At 50.8% G+C, this 23,551-nt stretch overlaps 1 protein-coding gene across 1 annotated transcript in view; it reads left to right on the forward strand.

Moving 5' to 3' along the window:
* Positions 1-297: 297 nt before the first annotated feature.
* Positions 298-23,551, forward strand: part of ANK2 (ankyrin 2) — a 580,173-nt gene continuing 556,919 nt past the window's right edge. The window contains exon 1 of the mRNA XM_055143281.1: positions 298-451. Coding sequence (XP_054999256.1) covers positions 380-451 — 72 coding nt within the window. The 5' untranslated portion in view covers positions 298-379. The remainder of the gene's footprint in view (positions 452-23,551) is intronic.

A 23,551-nucleotide genomic window follows, 5' to 3' on the forward strand; every position in this document is an offset into this window, starting at 1 on the left:
AGGGGCGTCACCCACGGGGGGCGGGGGAGCAGCCGCGTTTCACCTTGCGGCAAGCGTGGAAGAGCCGCGGGCTGCGGGCGCGCCCCCCCCGCGCCCATGTGACCCGCGCTGGCGGGGCGGTGGGCACCGCACCCACCCACTCACCCACCCACCCACCCACCCGAACCCGCGCGTCCCGACCCGCGAGGCAGCGCGGGCAGAACAAAGAGCGTGTGCGGCCGGGCCAGGCGGCGGCCCGGGCCCCGGGGGACGCGCCCGGCCGCGCTGTCCCCACCCCCCGGCCGCGGCGCCGTGGACGGATCCTGGGAGCTGTCCATGAGCTCATCGCCCGGCCGGCCGCGCCGCCAGGATCTCGGCAGGGGGGCCCCGGCCCGGGACCATGGCTTCGCCCTCGTCCCCGGCCCCCGAAGGCGGGGCCCGCACCCCGCCGAACCCGCCACGGATGCGTCAGGTGGGTGCCCCGAGCGCGCGCACCCCCCATTGTCCTCGCCCCCAGCGCCCAGAGGACGGACGGACCGACACACGGACGCGCGGCGCCCAGGCCGGCCCCAGCCCCTGCACCGACCCGCTCCCACGCTCACGCCCGTCTCGGCACGCGCGCACCCCGCCGCGCCCGCCTCCCCGGCCCGCGATGGGGAACTTGTGCACACGCCCTCTCGCATGCATCCCCCCCACACACCCCCAAGAATCCGGGGGCGCGCCCCCAGCTGTCACATGACCCTCTGCGCCGCGCCCCGGGTCCCCGGAACCTCGAGTGGACCCCTGGGGAGGACGAGAGACCCGGGTGCGCCCCAGCCGCGAACCCCGCTGGGGGCGTCCCCGCTCCTCCGGAGGCGGCTCACGGGACCTCAACTTTCAGACCGAGCTGCACCCACCCACCCATCCCCCCGTTTGCAGTCCTGGCCCCGACCCCGCAGCCTGCGCGCGGGTGCCCCAGGGTGCGACCGGCGAGGCGGGGCGCGGGGCGCGCGCGGTGCCCGGGCCGCTGGGGGAGCCCCGAGCTCGGGCGCACCAGGCTGTGAGGACAAGGGGGTGCGGCGTCTGGCGCGTGCGGTGGGGGCTTCTGGCCGGAACTACGGCATTAGCACCTGCAGGCGGTCAGACCAGTCACCCAAGTGACCGCCTGGTGTCCTGGGAGGCGTTGGGGGGTGAGAGTAAGGCCCCCCCATGGCCGCCCGCAAACGCCCTCTTTTTCCCCAAGACAACTGGATTCCCCTTCAGCAAAAGATCAAAGCATTTGGGGCCGAGAATAAGGGTTCCTCTCGGGCCGGGAAGGGCGGGCCCAACAAAAGCGTCTTTCTCCAAGCCAGAGGGAATTTTGAAGACCACCAGACACGTCAGAATTTAAAACATGACAGTAAAATGTGCTTGATACGTAACAAGCTCTGTGCCGCCCCTGAATTTTATATGACTAGGGACTTGCTTTAGGAACAGTCTTTCTTGATGTGCATGTATTTTTACCATTACAAATGTGTGCTTTAAATTTTTTTAAAAATTGTTTAATGGCATCCTGTGCCCGAAAAAATTTGTTTGGTTTTAAATCCTTATTGCTTCGAAGTCTCTAATTTTGTTACAATGAATTTGAAATAGCATTCCCAGCGGTGTTTCCGCCCCCCCCCCATGAATTGCGGCAGTAGGCATCATTAAATTTGTATTTGTGATATTTATTATGCGTCTGAGAATGAAGGTGAAGTTATTGCCACTTGCAACATTACAGAAATTGCATCCTAGGCAAAAAAAAAATGTTTTTCATATTTGGCCATGTATGTCTGTACCTCTGTATCTATCTATATATAAGCGTGAGGTAATTAAATATCTTCATTGAAATCGAACATATGCCCTTATAAAAATCTCTGTCACTCTATGAAATCTTATTCTATCTATTTTTGGAACCCTTCTCGACCTAAGGAACAGTATGTTGGAAAATAGTTACTAGGAAAAAAATGTGCACGAAAGGTTAATTTTCAAAGACTTCTGTAGATTTTGTAGCTGGGCAAATGACATCATGCTGCAACATTCAAATTACTTACTAATATCCTCTGTTCAGACTTTAATTTATATGACCTTACAGGGCCGATTTTTTAGTGATTGGTGCATTAATTTGCATAGTGTCTAGAAATAGGTTGTTGAGGTTGTTGGAATTACTTATCCATACTAGTCTATCAGGTTCATCTGGGCAGATGGACCAGATACTAACCACCTCTGACTGCAAAAACCACCATTTATATGCCTGGAAGGGATTCTGAGCCAATTAGAAGAGAAAAATGGGATGATAATTGAGCTTTCCTGAGAAGGGCTGAAATATTTGAGTTCCCAGTCAGTGTATTTTAATGGTCCCAAAGTACCCCAGACATGTTTCTTCTCATTATTTTTTATCAATTATTTTTCTTTAAATAAAAATTATTCAGGTTTAAGACAAGGCTGAGTTAAACATGAAATAAAATTGTCTTCCTTTTTTGAAATATGGATGAGAGAAAAGGTATAACTGAAAAAGGCCAGAGTGCAGAGGAATTGAAGGGGAAGACAATGGAGACAGAGAATTCAAATAGATAAACTCTTCAGTCGTGATTTCATGATAGAATGAAGTCTAGAAATAAAAGTAGTTTGGGGAGACTTTTGGTGAAATTGGGCGCAATGGTAAATTATTATACTTAGCTTTTAATCTCAATGAGATGATCCGTATGACGATTCACATAGAATGAAGATTTGTTCATTCCATGCTTAATCAGCTTATGTAAGGTTTCATGCCTTAAAGATAAAGGGGTGAAGACGATGAAGAATTTTAAGTTATTAGTAGGTGAGATAGTTTCTAATAAAGACAAGCATTAAAGTACTTGAAAGTTGAATCCCCTGGGTTAGACTGATAGTGCGGCAGGCCAGGTGTTTGCCTTGCATGTAGCCATGCTGAGTTCCGTCTCCCGCACCCCACACTGTCCCCCAGCCCCTGGCGGAGTGACCCCTGAGAACAGAGCCAGGTGTGAGCCCTGAGCGCAGCGGGTATGGCCCCCAAACCAAACCAAACAAAAAGAAATTTGACTAAATTATAAAGTATTTTCCAGATTACACACACACACACACACACACACACACACACACACACGTCTAAGCTTTTTTATTTCCTCATTCCTCTACCTCAATAATATGGAAGTTCTCACAAATCCTGCAAAGCGACTAACTGGATTTGTGCTTGCATCTATCTGATATATTTCTGTCCTTTTTTCATTATTAAAGATGATATTAGATTTATAGATAAGAAACTGGCATTTTTACAAATGGGTGTGGGAGGAATATACCCAACTGTGCTCAGGGTTTACTCCTGGCTCATGGGTCACTCCGAGTGGGCCTGAGGGACCAAATAGGGTGCCGGGGATTGAACCTGGGTCAGCCATGTACACAGTAAGTGCCCTGCACCGTCTCTGCTCCTGCCATTTTGCAAGCATCTTTTTTGGGTCTTTGCACCTTTCCTTGTGAGGAGAGAGTCGCGAGGTGAGCCTCTGAGAAATCTATTGCTTTGGGAACTGGAGAGCTGTCAATCCCAGTAAAACAGAAGGTGTCATCAGTCCTTCCCCCAGATCTGCGGGTGTCTGTCCTTTGCTTAGGCAGCAAGGCCATTTGTCTCTCTGTTTGTTGTAGAAACGAAGGGACCTCCTTAAGGTACTAATGAGTTTGCAGAGCCAGCCGTGTTGCTAAGCTCTGCGCCCTTCTCACAGCAATCCCAGGAAGGAGATAATGTTACCACCATTTATTTGGCCAGGGGAGAAACCTCCATTCAAAAAAAAACTAAGTTGTGGCATTCTCATGAGTTACCACTCAAATGGAGCTATAGCACAGCAGGTAGGGCGTTTGCCTTGCACGACCCGGGTTCGATTCCTCTGTGTCCCTCTTGGAGAGCCCCGCAAGCTACAGAGAGTATCCCGCCTGGACGCCAGAGTCTGGCAAGCTCCCCATGGCTATTCAATATGCCAAAAACAGGAACAAGTCTCACAGTGGAGACATTACTGGTGCCTGCTGGAGCAAATCGATGAACAACTGGACGACAGTGCTACAGTGTTACCACTCAAAATAACTTAATTACTTACCATCTTAGTTTTCAGCCATTATAAGTGTTGAAGGTATGTATTCCTTTTTAGAGCTCTCACTATTTCCAACTATTTAGAACCATTCCTTTTAATTATTTTTAAAATTATTTTGAAACACACCTGAAAGTGCTCAGGGTTTACTCCTGGTTCTATGCTCAGGGCTCACTCCTGGCAGTGCTCAGGAGCCCATGTGTCATGCAGGGGATTGAATATGGGTCAACTGCATGCAAGACAAGTGCCTTATTTTCTGTACTTCTTCCCTGACCCAAACCATTCTTCAGGAATTCTCCCCAGGTCACCTTTAAGTTGGATGTACAAGTTATAGCGAAGTTGGAATCATTTTCATGCCTCCGTTTATTGGATGAAAGCAACTTGAATGTTCACTTTTATGTTCTCTGAAGGAGCAATTCTTCGGCGTCTTGGTTGCCAAGAGATGAGCTTGAGCTCCGAAATGAACTTTTGCTGGTGCCTTCACTTCCCCAACGCCCCAGAGCTCCTCAGTTATTCTTGCTGTTTCCACAACGGTCCGGAGAAACTAACCCTAGAAGTAGTTGGGTTAAAGGAGAGTCTTTCCAAATAGGAATCACTGTATCACTGTCACCCCGTTACTCATCGATTTGCTCGAGTGGGCACCAGTAACGTCTCCATTGTGAGACTTGTTGTTACTGTTTTTGGCATATCGAATACACCACTGGTAGCTTGCCAGGCTCTCCCATGTGGGCGGGATATTCTCACTAGCTTGCCGGGCTCTCCAAGAGGGACAGAGGAATTGAACCCAGGTCGGCCGCGTGCAAGGCAAGCACCCTACCCGCTGTGCTATTGCTCCAAACAGGCATAAACAAACAAAACAAGCTGACAATTTTCAAGTTTTTCAGTTGCTCCTAATATTAATTCCTATCTTTGTTTGTGCTTGTCAGAATGGGCTGTCTTGGGGCTTGGAGAGAGAGTACAGTGGGGAAGGTTCATGCCGTACATGTAGTTGACCTGGATTCCATCCTAGCACTGCATATGGTCTCCCTGAACAGTGCTCGGAGTTGATTCCTATGCACAGAGCCAGAAGTAACCCTGAGCACAGCTGGGTGTGGCCCCCAAACCCCAAACAAGTAAATAAATAAAGGACATTATGAATGTTCATGTTGTGCACAGTAGTGGAGTTGCCAGAAAAGGATGCTTTAGTTAGAAAAGCAGAGGGAGGGGCTGGAGCAATAGCACAGAGGGTAGGGCATTTGCCTTGCACGCGGCCGACCCGGGTTCGATTCCCAGCATCCCATATGGTCCCCTGAGCACCGCCAGGAGTGATTCCTGAGTGCAGAGCCAGGAGTAACCCCTGTGCATCGCCAGGTGTGACCCAAAAAGAAAAAAAAAAAAAAAGAAAAGCAGAGGGAAGGTGGGGAAAAGGCAGGAACTGAGTAGCACAGGCATTAAAGGACATGTGTGATTTGTTCCTGGCTCTGCACTCGGGCGTCGCTCCTGGTGGTGTGAGGAGCGTGAGGCTACTCCTGGCTCAGTGCTCAGGGGACTTGCTCCCCCTGGTGCTCCATGGACCGTGAAATGCCGAGGATGGAACACGGACCTCCGGGCAAAGCATGGGCTCAGCCCTTTGAGCTGTCTCCCAGCACGGGATGGTTTCAATGAAATTTGCACGCGGTAAAAGTCACTTTTTATACTGTTTAATGACTTTTGACAAATACATAAAGTTATGTAACCACCCCCAGCCTCTGGTACACAGCAGTTTATTTCCCGAGAACATTCCTTCATGCTAACTCCGTGGAATCAAACAACTCATCCCCCCCTCTAGCCTCTGGCAGTCACTGAACTGTCCTGTGTCACCATATTTTTGCCTTTTATAAATGGACTCATCAAGCACATCATACTTTGTTTACATTTGGGGGACATACCCAGCCGTGCTGAGGCTTACTCCTTACTCAGGGATCCCTCCTGCCAAGGTCCAGGGAACCATATATGGAGCCAGGGGTCAAATCTGGGACAATTGCTTGTGAGGCCGTTGATTTTTTTTTTTCTTTTTGGGCCATACCCGGCTATGCACAGGGGTTACTCCTGGTTCATGCACTTATGAATCACTCTTGTTGGTGCTTGGCGGACCATATGGGATGCTGGAAAATCGAACCCAGTTTGGCTGTGTGCAAGGCAAATGCCCGCCCTAATCACTGTGCCCCAAGGCCGTTATCTTAACCCCTCTATTATCTCTCTGGCTCTACTTAGAATCTTTTTATTTTTTTACTTTTATTTGGGGGGGCGGGGTGAGGTCACACCCAGCAATGCACAGGGGTTACTCCTGGCTCTGCATTCAGGAATCACTTCTGGTGGTGCTTGGGGGACCATATGGGATGCTGGGAATCGAACCTGGGTCTGCTGCGTGCAAGGCAAATGCCCTACCCGCTGTGCTTTTGCTCCAGCGCCCCACTACTTAGAATCTTTTAAATTTGATTTTTTTCTTTATTTTTGTTTTGGGACCACACCCAGCTATGCTCAAGTCTTTTGCTTGGTTCTGCACTCAGGGATCACTTCTGGCTGGGTTCGGGGACCAAAAAGGGTTTGAGGGCTCTAACCTCAGTCAGTTGTGTGCAAAGCAAATGTGCTACCTGTTGTAGTATCTATCCAGCACCAGAATTTATTTTTCCATCAGCTCATCGCTCGTCACAGCTGCCTTATTTCCTGTGCTTCTCACCTGTGTTGGAATGTTGTTCCCTTTCATCACAGAGTGTGGCCCAGTCTGTGGGCATACCACTGTTTAGCCATTCCGTAGATAAAGGGAAGCTTCCACTTGGTGGCAATTAGAGGTAGAATTGCTATTTAACACTTATTTCTAATTTGATTTTTGTTTTGTTTTGTCTTTTGGGCCACACCCAGTGGTGCTCAGAGTTTAGCCCTGGTTCTGAGCCCAGGGATCACTCCTGAAAGGCTTGGGGGACCATGTGGGGTGCAGGAGATCAAACCCAGGTCGGCCACTTGTAAAGCAAATGCTGCCCTACCCGCTGTACTCTCACTCCGGGCCTAGACACTGGTGCATCGATATTTCAATGAATATAAGTTTTTATTTTGCAGGCTGGAGAGATAACACAGTAGGTAGGGCACTTGAGCACTATTTGGGAGTCACTCTACCTCAATTTGCTGTTTGTCGTTTATGTGAAATGCCACTAAAGAATTAGTTTACAGGGGCTGGAGCCATAGCACAGCGGGTAGGGCATTTGCCTTGCACGTGGCCGACCCGGGTTCGAATCCCAGCATCCCATATGGTCCCCTGAGCAGCGCCAGGGGTAATTCATGAGTGCAGATCCAGGAGTAATCCCTGTGCATCGCCAGGGTGACCATATGGGATGCTGGGAATCGAAGCTGGGTTGGCCATGTGCAAGGCAAATGCCCTACCCGCTGTGCTATCACTCCAGCCCCCATTTGTAACAGTTCTGTAACAGGAACAAACTCAGAAATCTCCTTGAGCACCTCCCTGGGCTCCCCTCCCCCCCATCAAATTGCTTGTGTCCCTCCTAAATCAAAATCAAAATTGCAGCTTTTGTTCTATGTTGGGATTTAATCGATGGAATCATCTATTCCAGAGACTGAACGGTAATAGATTCAGGATCACAGATCTCACGAAGGTCCCTTTGTGCAGACGCCATTTGCAGGAGAGGAAAAAGAGGAGCATTGAGGAGCTGGGAGGGTAGAGCAGCCGGGAGGGCGCTCACAGGAGGACCATGCACACCCCCACCCGGCTTTGATCCCTGGCGCCAAATATGGTTCCTGATCCCTGCCCGAGTGCAGAGCCCCGGATAGGTATATGTAAAACATACAGACAGAAGAGCACTGTAATTTAGTTTGACTCATTTGAACCCAAGAACTTGACTATATCCAAGTACTCAGCCTGGTGTCTTTTTATGATAATATCTGCAAGAGATTCTTTAATTCTGGAATATGAAGATAATAAGAGTTCATAGCAATATTGAAACCCTCAATACTGAATGAAAGTTACTTGTATTTAGAGATATAATACGTTTAACATATGTCTGTAGTTACTAATGCTACCCAATTGGGTGTTAGTATGAAGCGCCATCCCTTTTTATTTTTTTAATTTATTTTTATTTTTTTATTTTTGCTTTTTGGGTCACACCTGGTGATGCACAGGGGTTATTCCTGGCTCTGCACTCAGGAATTACCCCTGGGGTGCTCGGGGGACCATATGGGATGCTGGGAATCGAACCCGGGTAGGTCGCGTGCAAGGCAAATGCCCTACCCGCTGTGCTATTGCTCCAGCCCCTTAATTTTTTTATTTTACTATTATTATTATTATTATTATTATTGCTATTCGTTTGGTTTTGGGGCCACACTCAGTGGCACTCAGGGATCCTGGCTGATTATTATTATTATTATTATTCCTGGCTCTGTGCCCAGGGATCGCGCCTGGTGGGCTCCAGGGACCCTCTGGGAGACCAAACTCAGGTTGGCCCCAAGGTGAGGCAAGCACCCTACCTGCTGTACTACCAATCCCACCCCTTATTTTTATTTTTTTTAGATGACCTCCCTTTTCACTAGGAAATCATAGTTCTGTCTGAATTTTCTTTCTCCCAGATACGGCTGTTAACGGCCTGAATCCACAGCTGTGCTGTGGTTGATAAAACTTCCTTAACTTCCTTGCTTTAGTGTCATGATTAGGGAGACATTAGTCTGTTTCAGTGCTATGATGATTCAATTTGAAAACATTAATTTCGGGCTGGAGCGATAGCACAGCGGGTAGGGCGTTTGCCTTGCACGCGGCCGACCCGGGTTCGAATCCCAGCATCCCATATGGTCCCCTGGCCGTGCTCAGGAGTAACCCCTGTGCATCGCCAGGTGTGACCCAAAAAGCAAAAAAAAAAAAAAAAATTAAAAAAAAAAAACATTAATTTCAAGGGAAGAAAATTAAAGTACTAAGTACTAAGCATTAAAGCACTAAGATTTTGCACCTAATTCCCCGGGTGTTTTATCTCCATCACTTTCTGCAGTGAAACTCCCAGGGTTCCCTAACCATGGACCCGACATGCCTCTCTCCTCAGAGGCCTTGGTCTTGAATATTTGTATTTAACTGGATTATCATCTGATCACCCGTAAGTGATGAGTGAGCCATTTATTTAAAAAAAAAATTAAGTTTTTGGGCCATAGCTGGCAATGCTCAGGGCTTACTCCTGGCTCTGTGCTCAGGGGTCCCTCCTAGCAGGGCTCAGGGGACCATATGGGATGCTGGGGATCGAACCCAACATGGCTTCCATGGGCAAGACAAACCCCCTACCAGCTGCACTATTGCTCCAGCCCCTTCAGTAATTTTTAGTTTGGGGGCCATACCTCGTAGCACTGAGGGGTTACTGCCCAGCTCTGTGCTCGGGGCTTGTTCCTGGCGGTTCTCTGGGCTTTCGAGATGGGTTTGAGCTCACGTGGCCTGTAGTCACCATGTGTTCCTGTGAGCTACTCCTCAGGACATATTTTATTTTTATTAATAAAATTGTTTTTGTGGAGTTGACAGTGATTTATGTTCATGTATGCATTTCAGAAGAGCTTTGTCTTTTCATTTTTTACTCTTTGGGTCACACCCGAAGATGCTCAGGGCTTACTCCTGGCTCTGCACTCAGGAATTACTGCTGGTGGAGCTCGGGGGACCATATGGGATGCTGGGGATCAAACCCGGGTTGGCTGTATGCAAGACAAATACCCAACCCGCTGTGCTATCGCTCTGGCCCCCAGAAGGACTTTTTCACATAAGAGGAAACATCAAGATTAATTTCTTGACTGACTCCTGCCGTTCATTTTTCTTTTTTTGTGAAGCTAAATAAAAATTATTTGTTTTCGGGGGCTGGAGCAATAGCACAGCGGGTAAGGCGTTTGCCTTGCACGCGGCCGACCCGGGTTCAATTCCCAGCATCCCATATGGTCCCCTGAGCACCGCCAGGAGTAATTCCTGAGTGCAGAGCCAGGAGTAACCCCTGTGCATCGCCAGGTGTGACCCAAAAAAAAAAAAAAAAATTATTTGTTTTCTCTAAACAAGTGTGAAAATATTTTCATTTTTTCTGGTCTTTGGGCCACACAGTGGTGCTTGGGGCTTACTCCTGGGTTCAAGCATTCCATATGGGGTGCCAGGGATCAAACCAGAGTCAGCCACGTGCAGGGCAAGCACCCTGTTAGCTGTGCTATTTCTCTGTCCACGTTTTTGTTCTTTTAAATGCTTTATTTCACATACACTTAAGCAGCAGTAGGCCTGGGTTTGATTTCCAGTGCTGCATTTTCTCCTGAACACCACCAAGAGTGACCTCTGAGCTCACAGCCCCAAGCCCTGAGTGGCCTCTGAGCACTACTGGGTGTGGTACCCTAACAAAAAAACAACCAATTAATCAATAAAATAAAGTAGTAGCAGGTCTTTTCAAATCCTTGCTACTATCTAATGTATGTGTTATTTATCTCAATGATTTTTTTTTTATAATGGATGGGTCACTTGCCAGCCACTTGGTCTTAAAAGCCCGACTCCTGGAAATGTGATTTTTTCAAATCCATTAACCTTTATTCAACTTTTATGGTAATTAATGCAGAAAGGATGACGTCATTTTTCTGCAGTGTAGTATCTAATATAAATTGGGTTGGCCCGACATTCCCCGCCCACCGTCCTAAAGGAAAGGCTCTGAGACCAGAAGGAACCTTTCCACAGATATTATGAAGACTGAATTTCTCTTTGTCGTCTGTCTTTGCTTTGACATCTATTTTGCTCTGTTTTGTTTTGTTTTTTTCTTTTTTTAATTTTTGGGTCATACCCGGCGATGCTCAGGGGTTACTCCTGGCTCTGCACTCAGGAATTACTCCTGGTGGTGCTCAGGGGACCATATGGGATGCTGGGAGTCGAAGCTGGATTGGCCGAGTGTAAGGCAAACATATCCCACCCGCTGTGTTACGGCTCCAGCCCCATGATCTGACATCTTATGGTTATTTCCCTCAGATTCATTTTCAGGTTGGGCGAGTAAATTAGCTCTTTCGGGAACTGGATTTATTTATTTTTATTTAGTTTTTGTTTAGGGGCCACACCCAGCAATACTTGGAGTCCACTCCTGGTCATGACTGAGGGACCCTGGGCATTCCTGGGGGTCAGGCTCAGGCCTCCAGCCTGTAATCCTCAACCAATGAGCCTCTTTCTGGCCCTAAAACTGAATTTAACCTTGGTCAGTTAGTCTGTTGTCCCATAACTAGTGAATAACTATTACCTGAAGGAAGGTATTAGATACAAGATATTGTGAGGATGATTAAATTCTGTGAACTTGTGAATTTAAGAATCACATGAGTTATAAGAAATAATTGCCTTTCGGGAGCTGGAGCGATAGCACAGCGGGTAGGGCGCTTGCCTTGCACCTGGCCTACCTGGGTTCGATTCCCAGCATCCCATATGGTCCCCTGAGCACCGCCAGGAATAATTCCTGAGTGCAGAGCCAGGAGTAACCCCTGTGCATCACCAGATATGACCCTAAAAGCCCCACTCCCCAAAAAACACACTCTTTTATTATCAGTCTACAGGACTGAAGTGGACAAAATTATCAAGACGAAAATCAGTCAATTATTAAATTGACTAATTTCTAATTGGATAGGAAACTTTATTGTTTTGTTTTGTCTTGGGGCCACACTTGGTGGTGCTTAATGCTTACTCCTGCCTCAGGGATCACTCGCAGGGGTCTCTGGGGACCATATGGGTGCTAGGGATGGAAACCAGGTTGGCTGTGTGCAAGGCAAGCGCCTGCCATGTCGTGCTCCTGTCCTGCCCTGGAGAAGAAGCCTTTCGTGCAGACCTAGAAAATGCCGATCTCTCTCCCCAACCAAAGCTTAGCTTGTTGTATCGCTGACTTCATTCTTTCATCTGAGAGCACCAAATGTTTTATTCATGAGTGTGTCTTTCATCACTACTTTTTTCAGTTATAAAAGCAAACTGGCAGCCCACCTCCCACTCGACACTTAACGTGTTCATCTATTATTTTTGTTTTGGGCTATTGGCCTCACCCGGCAGTGCTCAGGGCTTATTGCTGGCACAGCTCAGGGCAGCTTCTGGGGTGCTGGGGATCAAACCAGGGCTGGCTGTGTGCAAGGCCTGCGCTTTGCCTGCCGTCCCGTCTCTCCAGCCCTGACACATGCTTGCCTTCTTTGCTGTTTCATCGTTGTTCTGGTCTGCACCATCTCTCCTTTTGCCTGTTCTACGACTTGACCCTCTCCAGTTTATTTCTTTTCTTTTTCTGTTTTTATTTTTATTTATTTTTAATTTTTTTAAATTTATTTTATTGAATCATCATGTGGAAAGTTACAAAGTTCTCAGGCTTATACAATGATCAAACACCCATCCCTTCACCAGTGCCCATATTCCACCACCAGTTAAAAAAAAAAAATCCCAGTATACATCCCTCCCCTCACCCCCCCAACCCCCCTCCCCGCGTAACTGATAAATTTCACTTCCTTTTCTCTTTACCTTGATTACATTCCATATTTCAACACCAAACTCACTATTGTTATTGGAGTTTCAACACAGACTCACTATTTTTGTTGGAATTTATCCCCCAAGAATACAGCCCTATTGACAAGGAAATATTTTATGATTAGTTTTCCACTGATGAGAATGAAGAGATAAAAAAGTCCGCTACTGCGGCCACGCGGTTTACAATTTCTGTATTTTACTGATTAAGTCCAGGGAGATTTAAGTTAAAAATTGAATCATTTCTCTTCCTGGAGCAGCATGGAGCAAAAGCTTAGTCACAGTCTGGATACATGGTTGCAAGCACTCGCTGGGACCCCAAGTCTTATAGCTGGCTCTGGCTCCTGCTCGTTCCGCAGCCACTGGCTGTGCAAAGGCATGGCCACCCGGGTCGAATCTCGGCCGGAGCCCCTCCAGTTTATTTCTCATGGGGTGGGGGTGGGGGGGCGGGGAGACAGTCTTCATTCTTGCCGTAAGCAGAGCAGAGCTGAGGTTGATGGAGGCTGGAAAACTTCCCTCGCCAGCTATGCCCAGCTGCAGGGGTGAGAAGCATGCTAAGGTGAGATCTTAGCAGGCTCACAGTCCACCTGGCTGATTTCTTAGCCGTTTTGAAGCTGTTATTCAAATCTTAGCAGTTTTGGGCAATAGATAGTATTGCCAACAGGTAGGGCATTTGCCTTGCATGCGGCTGGCCCTAGTTCAATTCCCGGCAGCCCTATGGTCCACTGAGCCACACCAGGAGTAACTCCTGAGTGCAGAGCCAGGAGCAACCCCTGGGTATCGCTGTTGTGACCCAAAAAGCAGGAAAAAAAATCAAATCTTAGTGTTTTTGAATCAGTTTCTCTCTTTCTTCAAAATCTGTTTGTTTGCTAATAGTTCTTAGTTCAGGAATCACCCTGGTGGTGCTCAGGAGAGCGTTTGTGGTGCCGGGGACTGGACCCGCGTTGGCTGTGTGCGAGACAAGTGCATCGCCCCCTGTAGAGTTTCTCCAGCCAGCCCAGCCTCTTCTTACCAGGGTGTCCATAGGACTGTTGACCTCCATCCACAGATACACCTGGGCTGTTCCTCTGGCTTGGACGCCACGTGCTCATGCTCACGGCTCCCAAGGATGTGTCCGAGTCTCCGTCTTGCTCCATCCTCCCATAGACTTTGTACAGTAGATGCTGTGGCTATCCCCCTTAGAGAAACGGCGTCTCAGTGGGTGGCAGCGAATTCCCCCAGCCCAGACACGTGGCAGACTTGGGGTTCCTCCCCATATGCCTTAGGCCTCAGAGCCCGCGTCCTTAGACAGACAGAGCGTCCACTGGGAGTCCTGTTCACGCTTGGAAATAAGAGGGGAAACCACGTGCCGGAGTGATAATACAGCAGGGAGGGCACTTACCTTATACGAGGCACACCCCCGGCACCCCATTGGGTCCCCTGAGCACCACCAGAAGTAATGCCTGATTGCAGAGCTAGGGGAGAGAGAGAGAGAGAGAGAGAGAGAGAGAGAGAGAGAGAGAGAGAGACAGAGACAGAGACAGAGACAGAGACAGAGAGACAGAGAGACAGAGACAGAGACAGAGAGACAGAGAGAGAGACAGAGAGAGAGAGGAGAAAGAGAGAGAGAGACAGGGAGAGAGAGAGACAGAGAGAGAGAGGAGAAAGAGAGAGAGAGACAGGAAGAGAGGGAGAGAGAGAGAGGGAGAGAGGGAGAGAGAGAGAGAGGAGAGAGAGACAGGGAGAGAGGGAGAGAGAGAGAAGAAGGAAGGAGACAGAGAGGGGCTCACCCCTGAGCATTTCTGGGTGCAACCCCCAAAACAAGGAAACAAGAGGTGAAGTTAGGACCAGGCAGGAGACTGAGATGCTTCTGGTAGGGATGGCAGGTCCCCTGGGGCCGAGGCCCTGTTTGCCCTGGGGTTCGGGGGAAGCCCTCCTGGGGAAGCCTGAAGAAAGAGGGAGTGTTTGCTGCCCCTGCCGTTAGAAGGGGTGTCCTGGGCAGAGGAGCCACAGTTGCAGGGGCGTAGGGAGCGGCCGGGCAGGGCCGGAGGGCAGGGAAGTGCCCGCCAAGCTGCTCCCAACCCGCTGCTCCGGTGACTCAGGCCGGTCCCGGACGGACGCCGAGTCCTGCTTTGGCTTCTCCTTGAGGAATTGGTCTTCCGGGCTGCTGTTCTCTCTCTGTGACTTTCCTCCTTGTGCACTTTTGTCCTGATTTCCGGCTGCGAGCAAGGCAAATGCCCCACCCACTGTCCTACCGTCCCAGCCCCGAGTCCCTGTATTTACTCCTGTCTCAGTGCTCACACAGGCGGATCTTTGTCCCCTCGCTCTGTTCATGACAACATCTCTCCATTTTTTTTGCTTTTGGGTCACCCCTGGCAACGCACAGGGGTTACTCCTAGCTCTGTGTTCAGGAATTACTCCTGACGGTGCTCAGGGAACCATAATGGGATGCTGGGAATCGAACCCGGGTCGGCCGCATACAAGGCAAACGCTGTGTATCTGTATGCTATCGCTCCAGCCCCCGTCTCCATTTTTTAAAAATCTGGTTTTTACCAGATTTTTAGTCTGTTTTCTATAAACTTCTTTCTCTTTAATTTTGGGCCACACCTGGTGATACTAAGGAGTGACTCCCAGCTCAGTGCTGAAGGGTTGCTCCGCATGGGCCTAGGGACCATGCGGTGACAGGGATCGAACCCAGGCCTCCTGTGTGCAAAGCCTGTGCTCCAACCCTCTGAGCCCCCCCCCCCTGTCTCTCTCTGTCTCTGTCTCTCTCCTCTGTCTCTCTCTCTCCTGCAGGTCCTGCAGGGCCACAGGGCTGCAAGCCCCAGTGTCCTCCCTGTGCCCTGTCTTGAGAGGCACATGGCCCAGACTAAGCTTTGCAGCCTCATTCTCACCCGCCAGGTTCCGGCTCCTGCGGGCTCCTCTGCAGCGTCATTCTACCAGGCCCTGAGGGGTCTCTCTCTCTCTGTGTCCTCATACCAGACTCCGAGGGGGCTCTCTCGCTCTCTCTCTCCCTCTCTCTCTCTCCCTCTCTCTCTCTCTCTCTCTCTCTCTCTCTCTCTCTCTCTCTCTCTCTCTCTCTCTCTCTCTCTCTCTCTCTCTCTCTGCGTCTCTGCTCTGTAGCAGCTCTTTCCTCCACTTGGTGCTGTCACATCCTCCCGAGTCGGTTGTGTGTTGCTGGGTTGTGCGGTGCTGAGGACAGAAAACATTGGCCCCCCACTGCCGCGCTTGATCCATACCCAGGTGGGTACTCAATGAATGATCTCACTTTGCCCCAGTTTGGGGCCATATGTGATGGTGCTCAGGGCCTACCCCTGGCTCTGTGGTCAGGGATCACTCCTGGGGGCCCTCAGGGGACCATACATGGAGCCGGGGATCGAACCAGGGTCAGGCACATGCGAGGCAAGTGACCTCTATACTATTGCTCTGGCTCACATAGTTTCATCTTTTAAAACAAATCACAATCTCACATAGAAGGAAAAAGGGAAAAAGGGGCTGGAGTGATAGCACAGCGGGTAGGGCATTTGCCTTGCACGCGGCCGACCCGGGTTCAAATCCCAGCATCCCATATGGTCCCCTGAGCACGGCCAGGGGTAATTCCTGAGTGCAGAGCCAGGAGTAACCCCTGTGCATCGCCAGGTGTGACCCAAAAAAAGCAAAAAAAAAAAAAAAAAAAAGGGAAAAAAAGACAAAAAATAAGAATTTTGTTTAATAAGGTACTTTATAGCACTGTAGCACTGTCGTCCCATGGTTCATCAATTTGCTCGAGCAGGCACCAGTAATGTCTCCATTGTGAGACTTGTTACTGTTTTGGGCATATCGAATACGCCATGAGTAGCTTGCCAGGCTCTGCCGTGCGGGCGGGATACTCTTGGTAGCTTGCCGGGCTCTCCGAGAGGGATATCGAACCCAAGTCGGCTGTGTGTAAGGCAAATGCTCTACCTGCTGTGCTGTCGCTCCAGTGCAAGGTACTTCATATGATATCTATTTTGAAATAAACATAGGGCACTTTTAATACTCCCCGTATTTCAGACCACTTCACTATGTAATGGGGAACTCAAATGTTTGTTGTCTCGGGATTATGGTGGCCAAGGGAAGGGCCCTGTGTGCTTGAGGGGACTTTGGCTGGGATTGTTTAGAGAGGCTTGAAGGACTCAGGGATCCTGCCGGCTGTGCTCTGAGGGGCCAGCTTGGGGTGTGGGGAGGCCCCGCGCCCGTCCGGGCATCTCTGGGCTGCTGTGATCTCTCTCCTGCTGCTGCGGAGACGTCAAGTGCCCGAATCCTCACACCCAGTCCCAGGACGCCCGGGCCTCTGTCTCCACCTGCCACGAGGAAGAGGAGAGGGAGCAGCGATGGAGAGCTGGGGCCGGAGCGATAGCACAGCGGGGAGGGCGTTTGCCTTGCACGAGGTCAACCTGGGTTCGATTCCCAGCATCCCACATGGTCCCCCGAGCACCGCCAGGAGTGATTCCTGAGTGCAGAGCCAGGAGTAACTTCTAAGCATGGCTGGGTGTGACCCAAAAAGGAAAAAAAAAAAAGAAATAAAGATAGAGAACTGGGATCCCATTGGGCCGGGGATGCCCAGAACTCCTGGAGCACGCTGGCCGCTGCCCCAGGAAGGTGGACGGGTCCCGGTAGGAGGGCTGCAGCGGGGCGGGGGGAGGGGGAGGCTGTGAACCTCCAGATCAGGAGTGTGGGAGAAGCAGAGGCTGACAGAAAGGGCTTGTAAAGGTGTCGCCACCTTTCAGAGAGGAAACTAACGGTGACATGGTGACGTTGTGAATCTCTGAGTCAGGATGTCTCGTGTGTGGTTGGCAACACGTCCACGGGTTGGGTGGACACGGGGTGATGGACACAGGGTGATGGACACAGGGTGGTGGACACAGGGTGGTGGATGGTGTGATAGACACGGTGACGGATGTGACACTGTGAGTGTGAACAGGAAGGATGCTGGACAAAGTCAGTCACCTGGCACCACCGCGTGACTCGCTCTCGTCAGCCGTCCTGCCCTGGGCCTTTCCTGCAAGAGGCGGGGACCGGCCCGTCCGCAGGAAGTTGCTTTGGGCGCACACTCTTACTGGCTTAGTTTGCCCTCCTCAAGTTCAGTGCAGAGACTGGAATCCTGTGGAAGCTTCTGTTGTTTTTTTTTTTTTTTTTTTTTTTTTTTTGCTTTTTGGGTCACACCCGGAGATGCACAGGGGTCACTCCTGGCTCTGCACTCAGGAATTACCCCTGGCAGTACTCAGGGGACCATATGGGTACTGGGAATCGAACCCGGGTCGGTCGCGTGCAAGGCAAGCGCCCTACCCGCTGTGCTATCGCTCCAGCCCTGTTGTTTTCTTTTTTAACTTTCATTAAATGGGCACTGATTCCCGATGCAGACACGTTGTTTGATTTTTTTCCCCCTTTTTTGGCAGGGGTGTGTGTGTGTGTCACCCGCAGCGTGCTGGGGGTGCCCTCCTGGCCTGGCTCAGTGTCCATGCGTTGCCAAGAGGCAACCTCCGGGGCTCAGGGTGCACCGCTGTGCCCCAGCCCTTTGAGCGGGGAAGGGCTCTGAGCCCCTGTGTTTCGGGGTTTGTTGGTGGTTTGTTTTTGGTTCGGTGTGCTCAGGGCTTCCTGCTGACTGTTCAGGCGTCACTCCTGCCAGCTTTCAGGGACTGACTCTGTGGTCACGGGTGTGGTGGGGCCCAGGTCTGCGTGCAAGGCCAGGATCCTGCCTGCCTCGATACCTCCCCGCCCCTGGCCCCGATGTGAACAATATTTCTCTCCTCAATCTGTCCTTCCCTCCCTCCCTCCTGCCCTCCTTCCCTACCTCCCTTCCTTCCTTCCTTCCTTCCTTCCTTCCTTCCTTCCTTCCTTCCTTCCTTCCTTCCTTCCTTCCTTCCTTCCTCCCTCCCTTCCTCCCTCCCTCCCTCCCTTCCCACCTTCCTTCCTTCCTTCCTTCCTTCCTTCCTTCCTTCCTTCCTTCCTTCCTTCCTTCCTTCCTTCCTTCCTTCCTTCCTTCCTTCCTTCCTTCCATCCTTCCTTCCTCCCTCCCTCCCACCTTCCTTCCTTCCTTCCTTCCTTCCTTCCTTCCTTCCTTCCTTCCTTCCTTCCTTCCTTCCTTCCTTCCTTCCTTCCTTCCTTCCTTCCTTCCTTCCTTCCTTCCTTTCTTGCTCCCTCCCTTGCTTCTTTCCTCCCTCCGTCCCTCCCTCCCTCCTGCCCTCCCTCCCTTCCTGAAAGTGTCAGAATGTCTCCTGTCTGGCTTAAGAGAAGCATCCTGAGTGACGCGTGCACACAGATGTGACTGGGATGGCATCTGGTGCCAAACAGCTGTGAGTCTGACCTCATCACTCATGGCTCTTCAGAACCCCCTCAGACACAGCTGGGGACGCGGCTCTGTGACACATCATGGGGGAAGGGTGGAGGGAGGAAGGAAGGATTGATTAAACCTGAGCACTGCTGGGTGTGGCAAAAAGACCCAAACCCAAGCCCAAACCAAACACCGATATGGCTTGTGCCCATTCAGAAGGCATTTGTGAGAGTGACGGGCACTGTGGAGGGTGTGAGACACAGGACAGTCCCCGGCCCTGCAGACGGCATCAGACCTGCTGCCCACACACACACACACACACACACACACACACACACACACACACACACACACACACACGCACACGTGCTCCTGGTCCCCTCAGGCACGACCTAGAGGCAGGAGGCAGGGGCCTGAATGGACATTGGACACTCCCCCAGCCCACAGCCAGCAGGGGAGACCACCCAACTGCCGCAGGCAGACACTGGGGGAACCCCACAGGGAGCTGCTTACAGTGAGAGATTAATCAAGCTTGAAAAGGAGTGAAAGGGAGAGAGGGGGTCGGGGAGAGAAAGGGGAGGCAGACAGCTCAAAGGGCTGGAGCACATGCTTTGCATTGGGGTCCCTGAGTCCCATCCCGGACACCACATGGTCCCTTGAGCACTTCCAGCAGAGTCTCCCGTGCACCAAGTCGGGAGGAGCCCCTGAGCACCACTGGGGGAGACAAAAGCAAAAGCAAAAGCAAAAACAAAACAGAATTCAGGAAAACAGCAAATGCAGGCTGAAAAGACAGACCAGGGGCTGCGGCACTCGCTGGCACAATGCCGGCTTCCTTAGACCCCCGGCATTGCCCGCCCTCCCCTCCCCGCCCCCGCGCCCCTCGGGAGTGATCCCTGAGCACTGCCAGGGGTAGTTCAAAATCCCAGTGCCCAGTTTCCCCCAAAACAAACAAAAAAAGCAACAACAAAACCCCGCAAACTAAGAGGTGCCCAACTCGGTTTGTCTCCAAGCCGGGCGTGGGCAGTGCAGGGCGCGTAGGCGGGAGAGGGGGCCCCGGGGTGGGGGGGTGTAGACAGAGCTTGCTCCGGTACCGCGTACTTAGGCGCACTGACACCGAGTCTGTCTACACGCGCTCTGGAGTGAGTCAGGGGGGCGCCTGCTGCTGTGTGTTGTCGGCACGGTGTGGGTGTTTGAAGCGTGTGATTTTCCTTACCTGCAGCACGGCTGTCACCAGCCTCAGTACCGTGACAGCGTCTGTACCAGGACGGGCTGTGCCTGAGCACACTTGTCCTGCGTCCCTGTCTCACGTTGCCAGTTTTCTAAAGGACTGATTCCTCCTCGAATTCTCTGAATCAGAAAATTAGGGGCTGGAGCGATAGCACAGCGGGGAGGGCGTTTGCCTTGCTCACGACCGACCCGGGTTCAATTCCCAGCATCCCATATGGTCCCCTGAGCACTGCCAGGAGTAATTCCTGAGTGCAGAGCCAGGAGTAACCCCTGTGCATTGCTGGGTGTGACCCAAAAAAGCAAAAAAGAAAAAAAAAAAGAAAGAAAAAAAAGAAATCCTGAGATATTTGTTTCCATTTTTTACTTGTTAGAGTACTTTTTGGTATGTGTAAGAAGTGGTCTGGGCATTTTGCCCAGGTTGGTTTAATTTCTGTTTATTTGTTAAGTATCTTAGGGTACTTTACACTTATTAAATCATCACTGTTATTAGCTCTTTCGAAGGACACATCCTTAAGGGTTCTTCCCCACCTGCAAAGGAAACAGTGGATGGTGAAGTTACCGGTGTGGGAACGTGAGATGACTGAAATGCAATCATGAACAACTTTGCAAGTGTGTATCTCACTGTGATTCCATCACTGTAGCACTGTCATCCCGTTGCTCATCGATTTGCTCGAGCAGGCACCAGTGATGTCTCCATTGTGAGACTTGTTACTGTTTTTGGCATATCGAATACAACATGACACAGGGAGCTTGCCAGGCTCTGCCATGCGGGCAAGATAGTCTTGGAGTCTTGGTAGCTTGCCAGGCTCTCTGAGAGGGATAGAGGAATCGAACCCGGGTCGGCTGCGTGCAAGGCAAAAGCCCTACCCACTGTGCTATCACTCCAACCCTGTGATTCCATCAAAAATAGAAAATTAAAGAAAAAAAAGAAGGCACGAGAAAGCTCCTTCGCCGGCCCAAGAGACCCCACAGCGCTGGGGCACCTGCCTGGCACACGGCTGACCGAGTTCCATCCCCGCATCCCAGATGGAGCCCTGAACCCTGCCCGGAGTGACCCCAAGCACCGCTGGAGGTACCCAAATACCCCCCACCAAAAACAGAAGTTCTTTTTCCCTGGCAGCGTCCTGAGGTCCCCGTGAGGAAGAATGAGGCAGGCACAGCTGCTTTCTCCCCTTCCCCCCCTCCCCCATCCCCCCGCACATTTGGAAGCCAGGGTGGCTTGTCCGGGAGCATTTCTTCTCCATGTGCCTCGTATAGTGTGACATCAGGGGCCATTCTGTGGCTCCTGGCCTCGGTCTCCCCCTGCACCTGGGGGGAGGGGCGGGTCACGTCTCCCTCAGAGACTTGGCCCAGGCCTGACTGGCAGAAGGTTTGGTCCCTCCCTGTCCCAGTGGGTCTCCCCCCATCCCCCTAAGGGTCCTTGTCCCGCTGTCTCAGCCCCTACGGTCCGGCCCCGATGCCCTGGTTCAGCTTCTTTCCCGCCCACTCCACCAAAGAAAGCCTATTCTCTGCTCGGGCCCCCCTCTCCCCTCCCCCTTTCTTATTTTTATATATATATTTTTCTTTTTTTTAAATTTTTGCTTTATGGGTCACACCCTGACTGGTACGGTTTCAATCCAGCAGTCATCTCAGATTATGAAGTGGATGGACTGTTTTTTTTAATTTCTTTTGGGGGGGGCAGGTATTTGAGCCACCCTTGGCTCTGTGCCTAGGGCTGACTTCTGGCAGGGCTCAGGGGACCACCCAGGGTGCCCGGGATCTAACCTGGGTGGGCAATGTGCAAGGCAAACGCCCTACCCGCTCTATATCGCTCTGGCCCCTCCTTTTTTTTTTTTTTTTTTGTTTCAAAGAAATGAAATCCCTGGTGCCAGAGAGATAAAATAGTGGGCAGGGCTTTTGAGCAAAGTGGACTCAGGTTCAATCCCCTGGGTACGCCATATGGTTTCCTGAGCATCTTCAGGACTGATCCCTGAGTGCAGAGCCAGGAGAAAGCCTACTCTCTGCTCGGCCCCCCTCTCCCCTCCCCCTTTCTTGTTTATATATATATATTTTTCTTTCTTTTTTCATTTTTGCTTTTTGGGTCACACCCAGCGATGCACAGGGTTTACTCCTGGCTCTGCACTCAGGAATTACTCCTGGCAGTGCTCGGGGGACCATATGGGATGCTGGGGATTGAACCCAGGTAGGCCGCATGCAAGGCAAATGCCCTCCCTCCCCACCACTGTACTATCACTCTGGCCCCTATATATATGTATATGTATATACATATATATATATATTTGAGGAAGGCACACCCAGCAGTGCTCAGGGCTTACTCCTGGCTCTGCACCCAGGGATCCCTCCTGGCAGTGCCGGAGGATCATATGTGGGGCTGGGGATTGAACCCGGTTTACCCGCATGCAAGGTGTGCACCCTACCCATTGCACTACCTCTCTGGCCCTATAGTTCCTTCTCCTTTTCTTTGTTTTTGATTTTTGACTCACAGCGAGTGGTGCTTGGGGTTTCTGTACCTTTTTTTTTTTTTTTTTTTTTTTTTTGCTTTTTGGGTCACACCCTGCGATGCACAGAGGTTACTGCTGGCTCTGCACTCAGGAATTAGGTGCTTAGGGAACCATGTGGGATGCGGGGAATCGAACCTGGGTTAGCTACGTGCAAGGCAAATGCCCTACCCGCTGCAGGCTTAAGAACCTGGCCATCGTGCTGGGGATTGAACCTGAGTCAGCTACGTGTATAGCAAGTGCCCTAACCATTGTACTCTCTTCCTGGCCCTTGGGTTCCTTTCTGTCCACACCCTTGTCAACATTTCTTTCCAAATGTCAAAGGTTTTCTTCTTTTCAAAAACATGACTTGGTGGTTGTGGGTCACACCAGGGGCTGCTCCTAGCTCTGCTCAGGGGTCATTCTGAGGAGTGCTCCAGTGACCAAGCCCTCCTGTGATGGAACTGAAGTTGGCCACCTGCAAGGCAAGCACTTTACCATCTGTATTATCTCTCAGCCCCTCTGGGAAGAAAAAAAATTCTTTGGTAGCACAGCAGGTAGGGTGTTTGCCTTGCACGAGGCTTACCTGGATTCGATTCCTCCGTCACTCTTGGAGAGCCCAGCAAGCTACCCATGGTGTATTTGATATGCCAAAAATAGTAACAACAAGTCTCACAATGGAGACGTTACTGGTGCCCGCTCGAGCAAACTGATGAATAACGGGACGACAGTGCTACAGTGCTAATAAAATTACCATTGTCATTGTTGAATCTACCCCTTGTCCAATTTCCTGTCCAACAGGAAGTCTCACCAATGATGGAATGAAGCAAGTGCAAGCTGCAGCCAGCCACCTGTCCCCTGTGGCTGAGTCCTGGGGTGCCCCATTGCATCTCTGTTTGAGGACTGTGGTCTGGGCTCCATTTTTTTTTTTTTTTTTTTTTGCTTTTTGGGTCACACCTGGCGATGCACAGGGGTTACTCCTGGCTCTGCACTCAAGAATTACTCCTGGCAGTGCTCA

This window comes from Sorex araneus, chromosome 6 (assembly GCF_027595985.1).
Source record: "Sorex araneus isolate mSorAra2 chromosome 6, mSorAra2.pri, whole genome shotgun sequence".
In the NCBI taxonomy this organism is placed as follows: domain Eukaryota; kingdom Metazoa; phylum Chordata; class Mammalia; order Eulipotyphla; family Soricidae; genus Sorex; species Sorex araneus.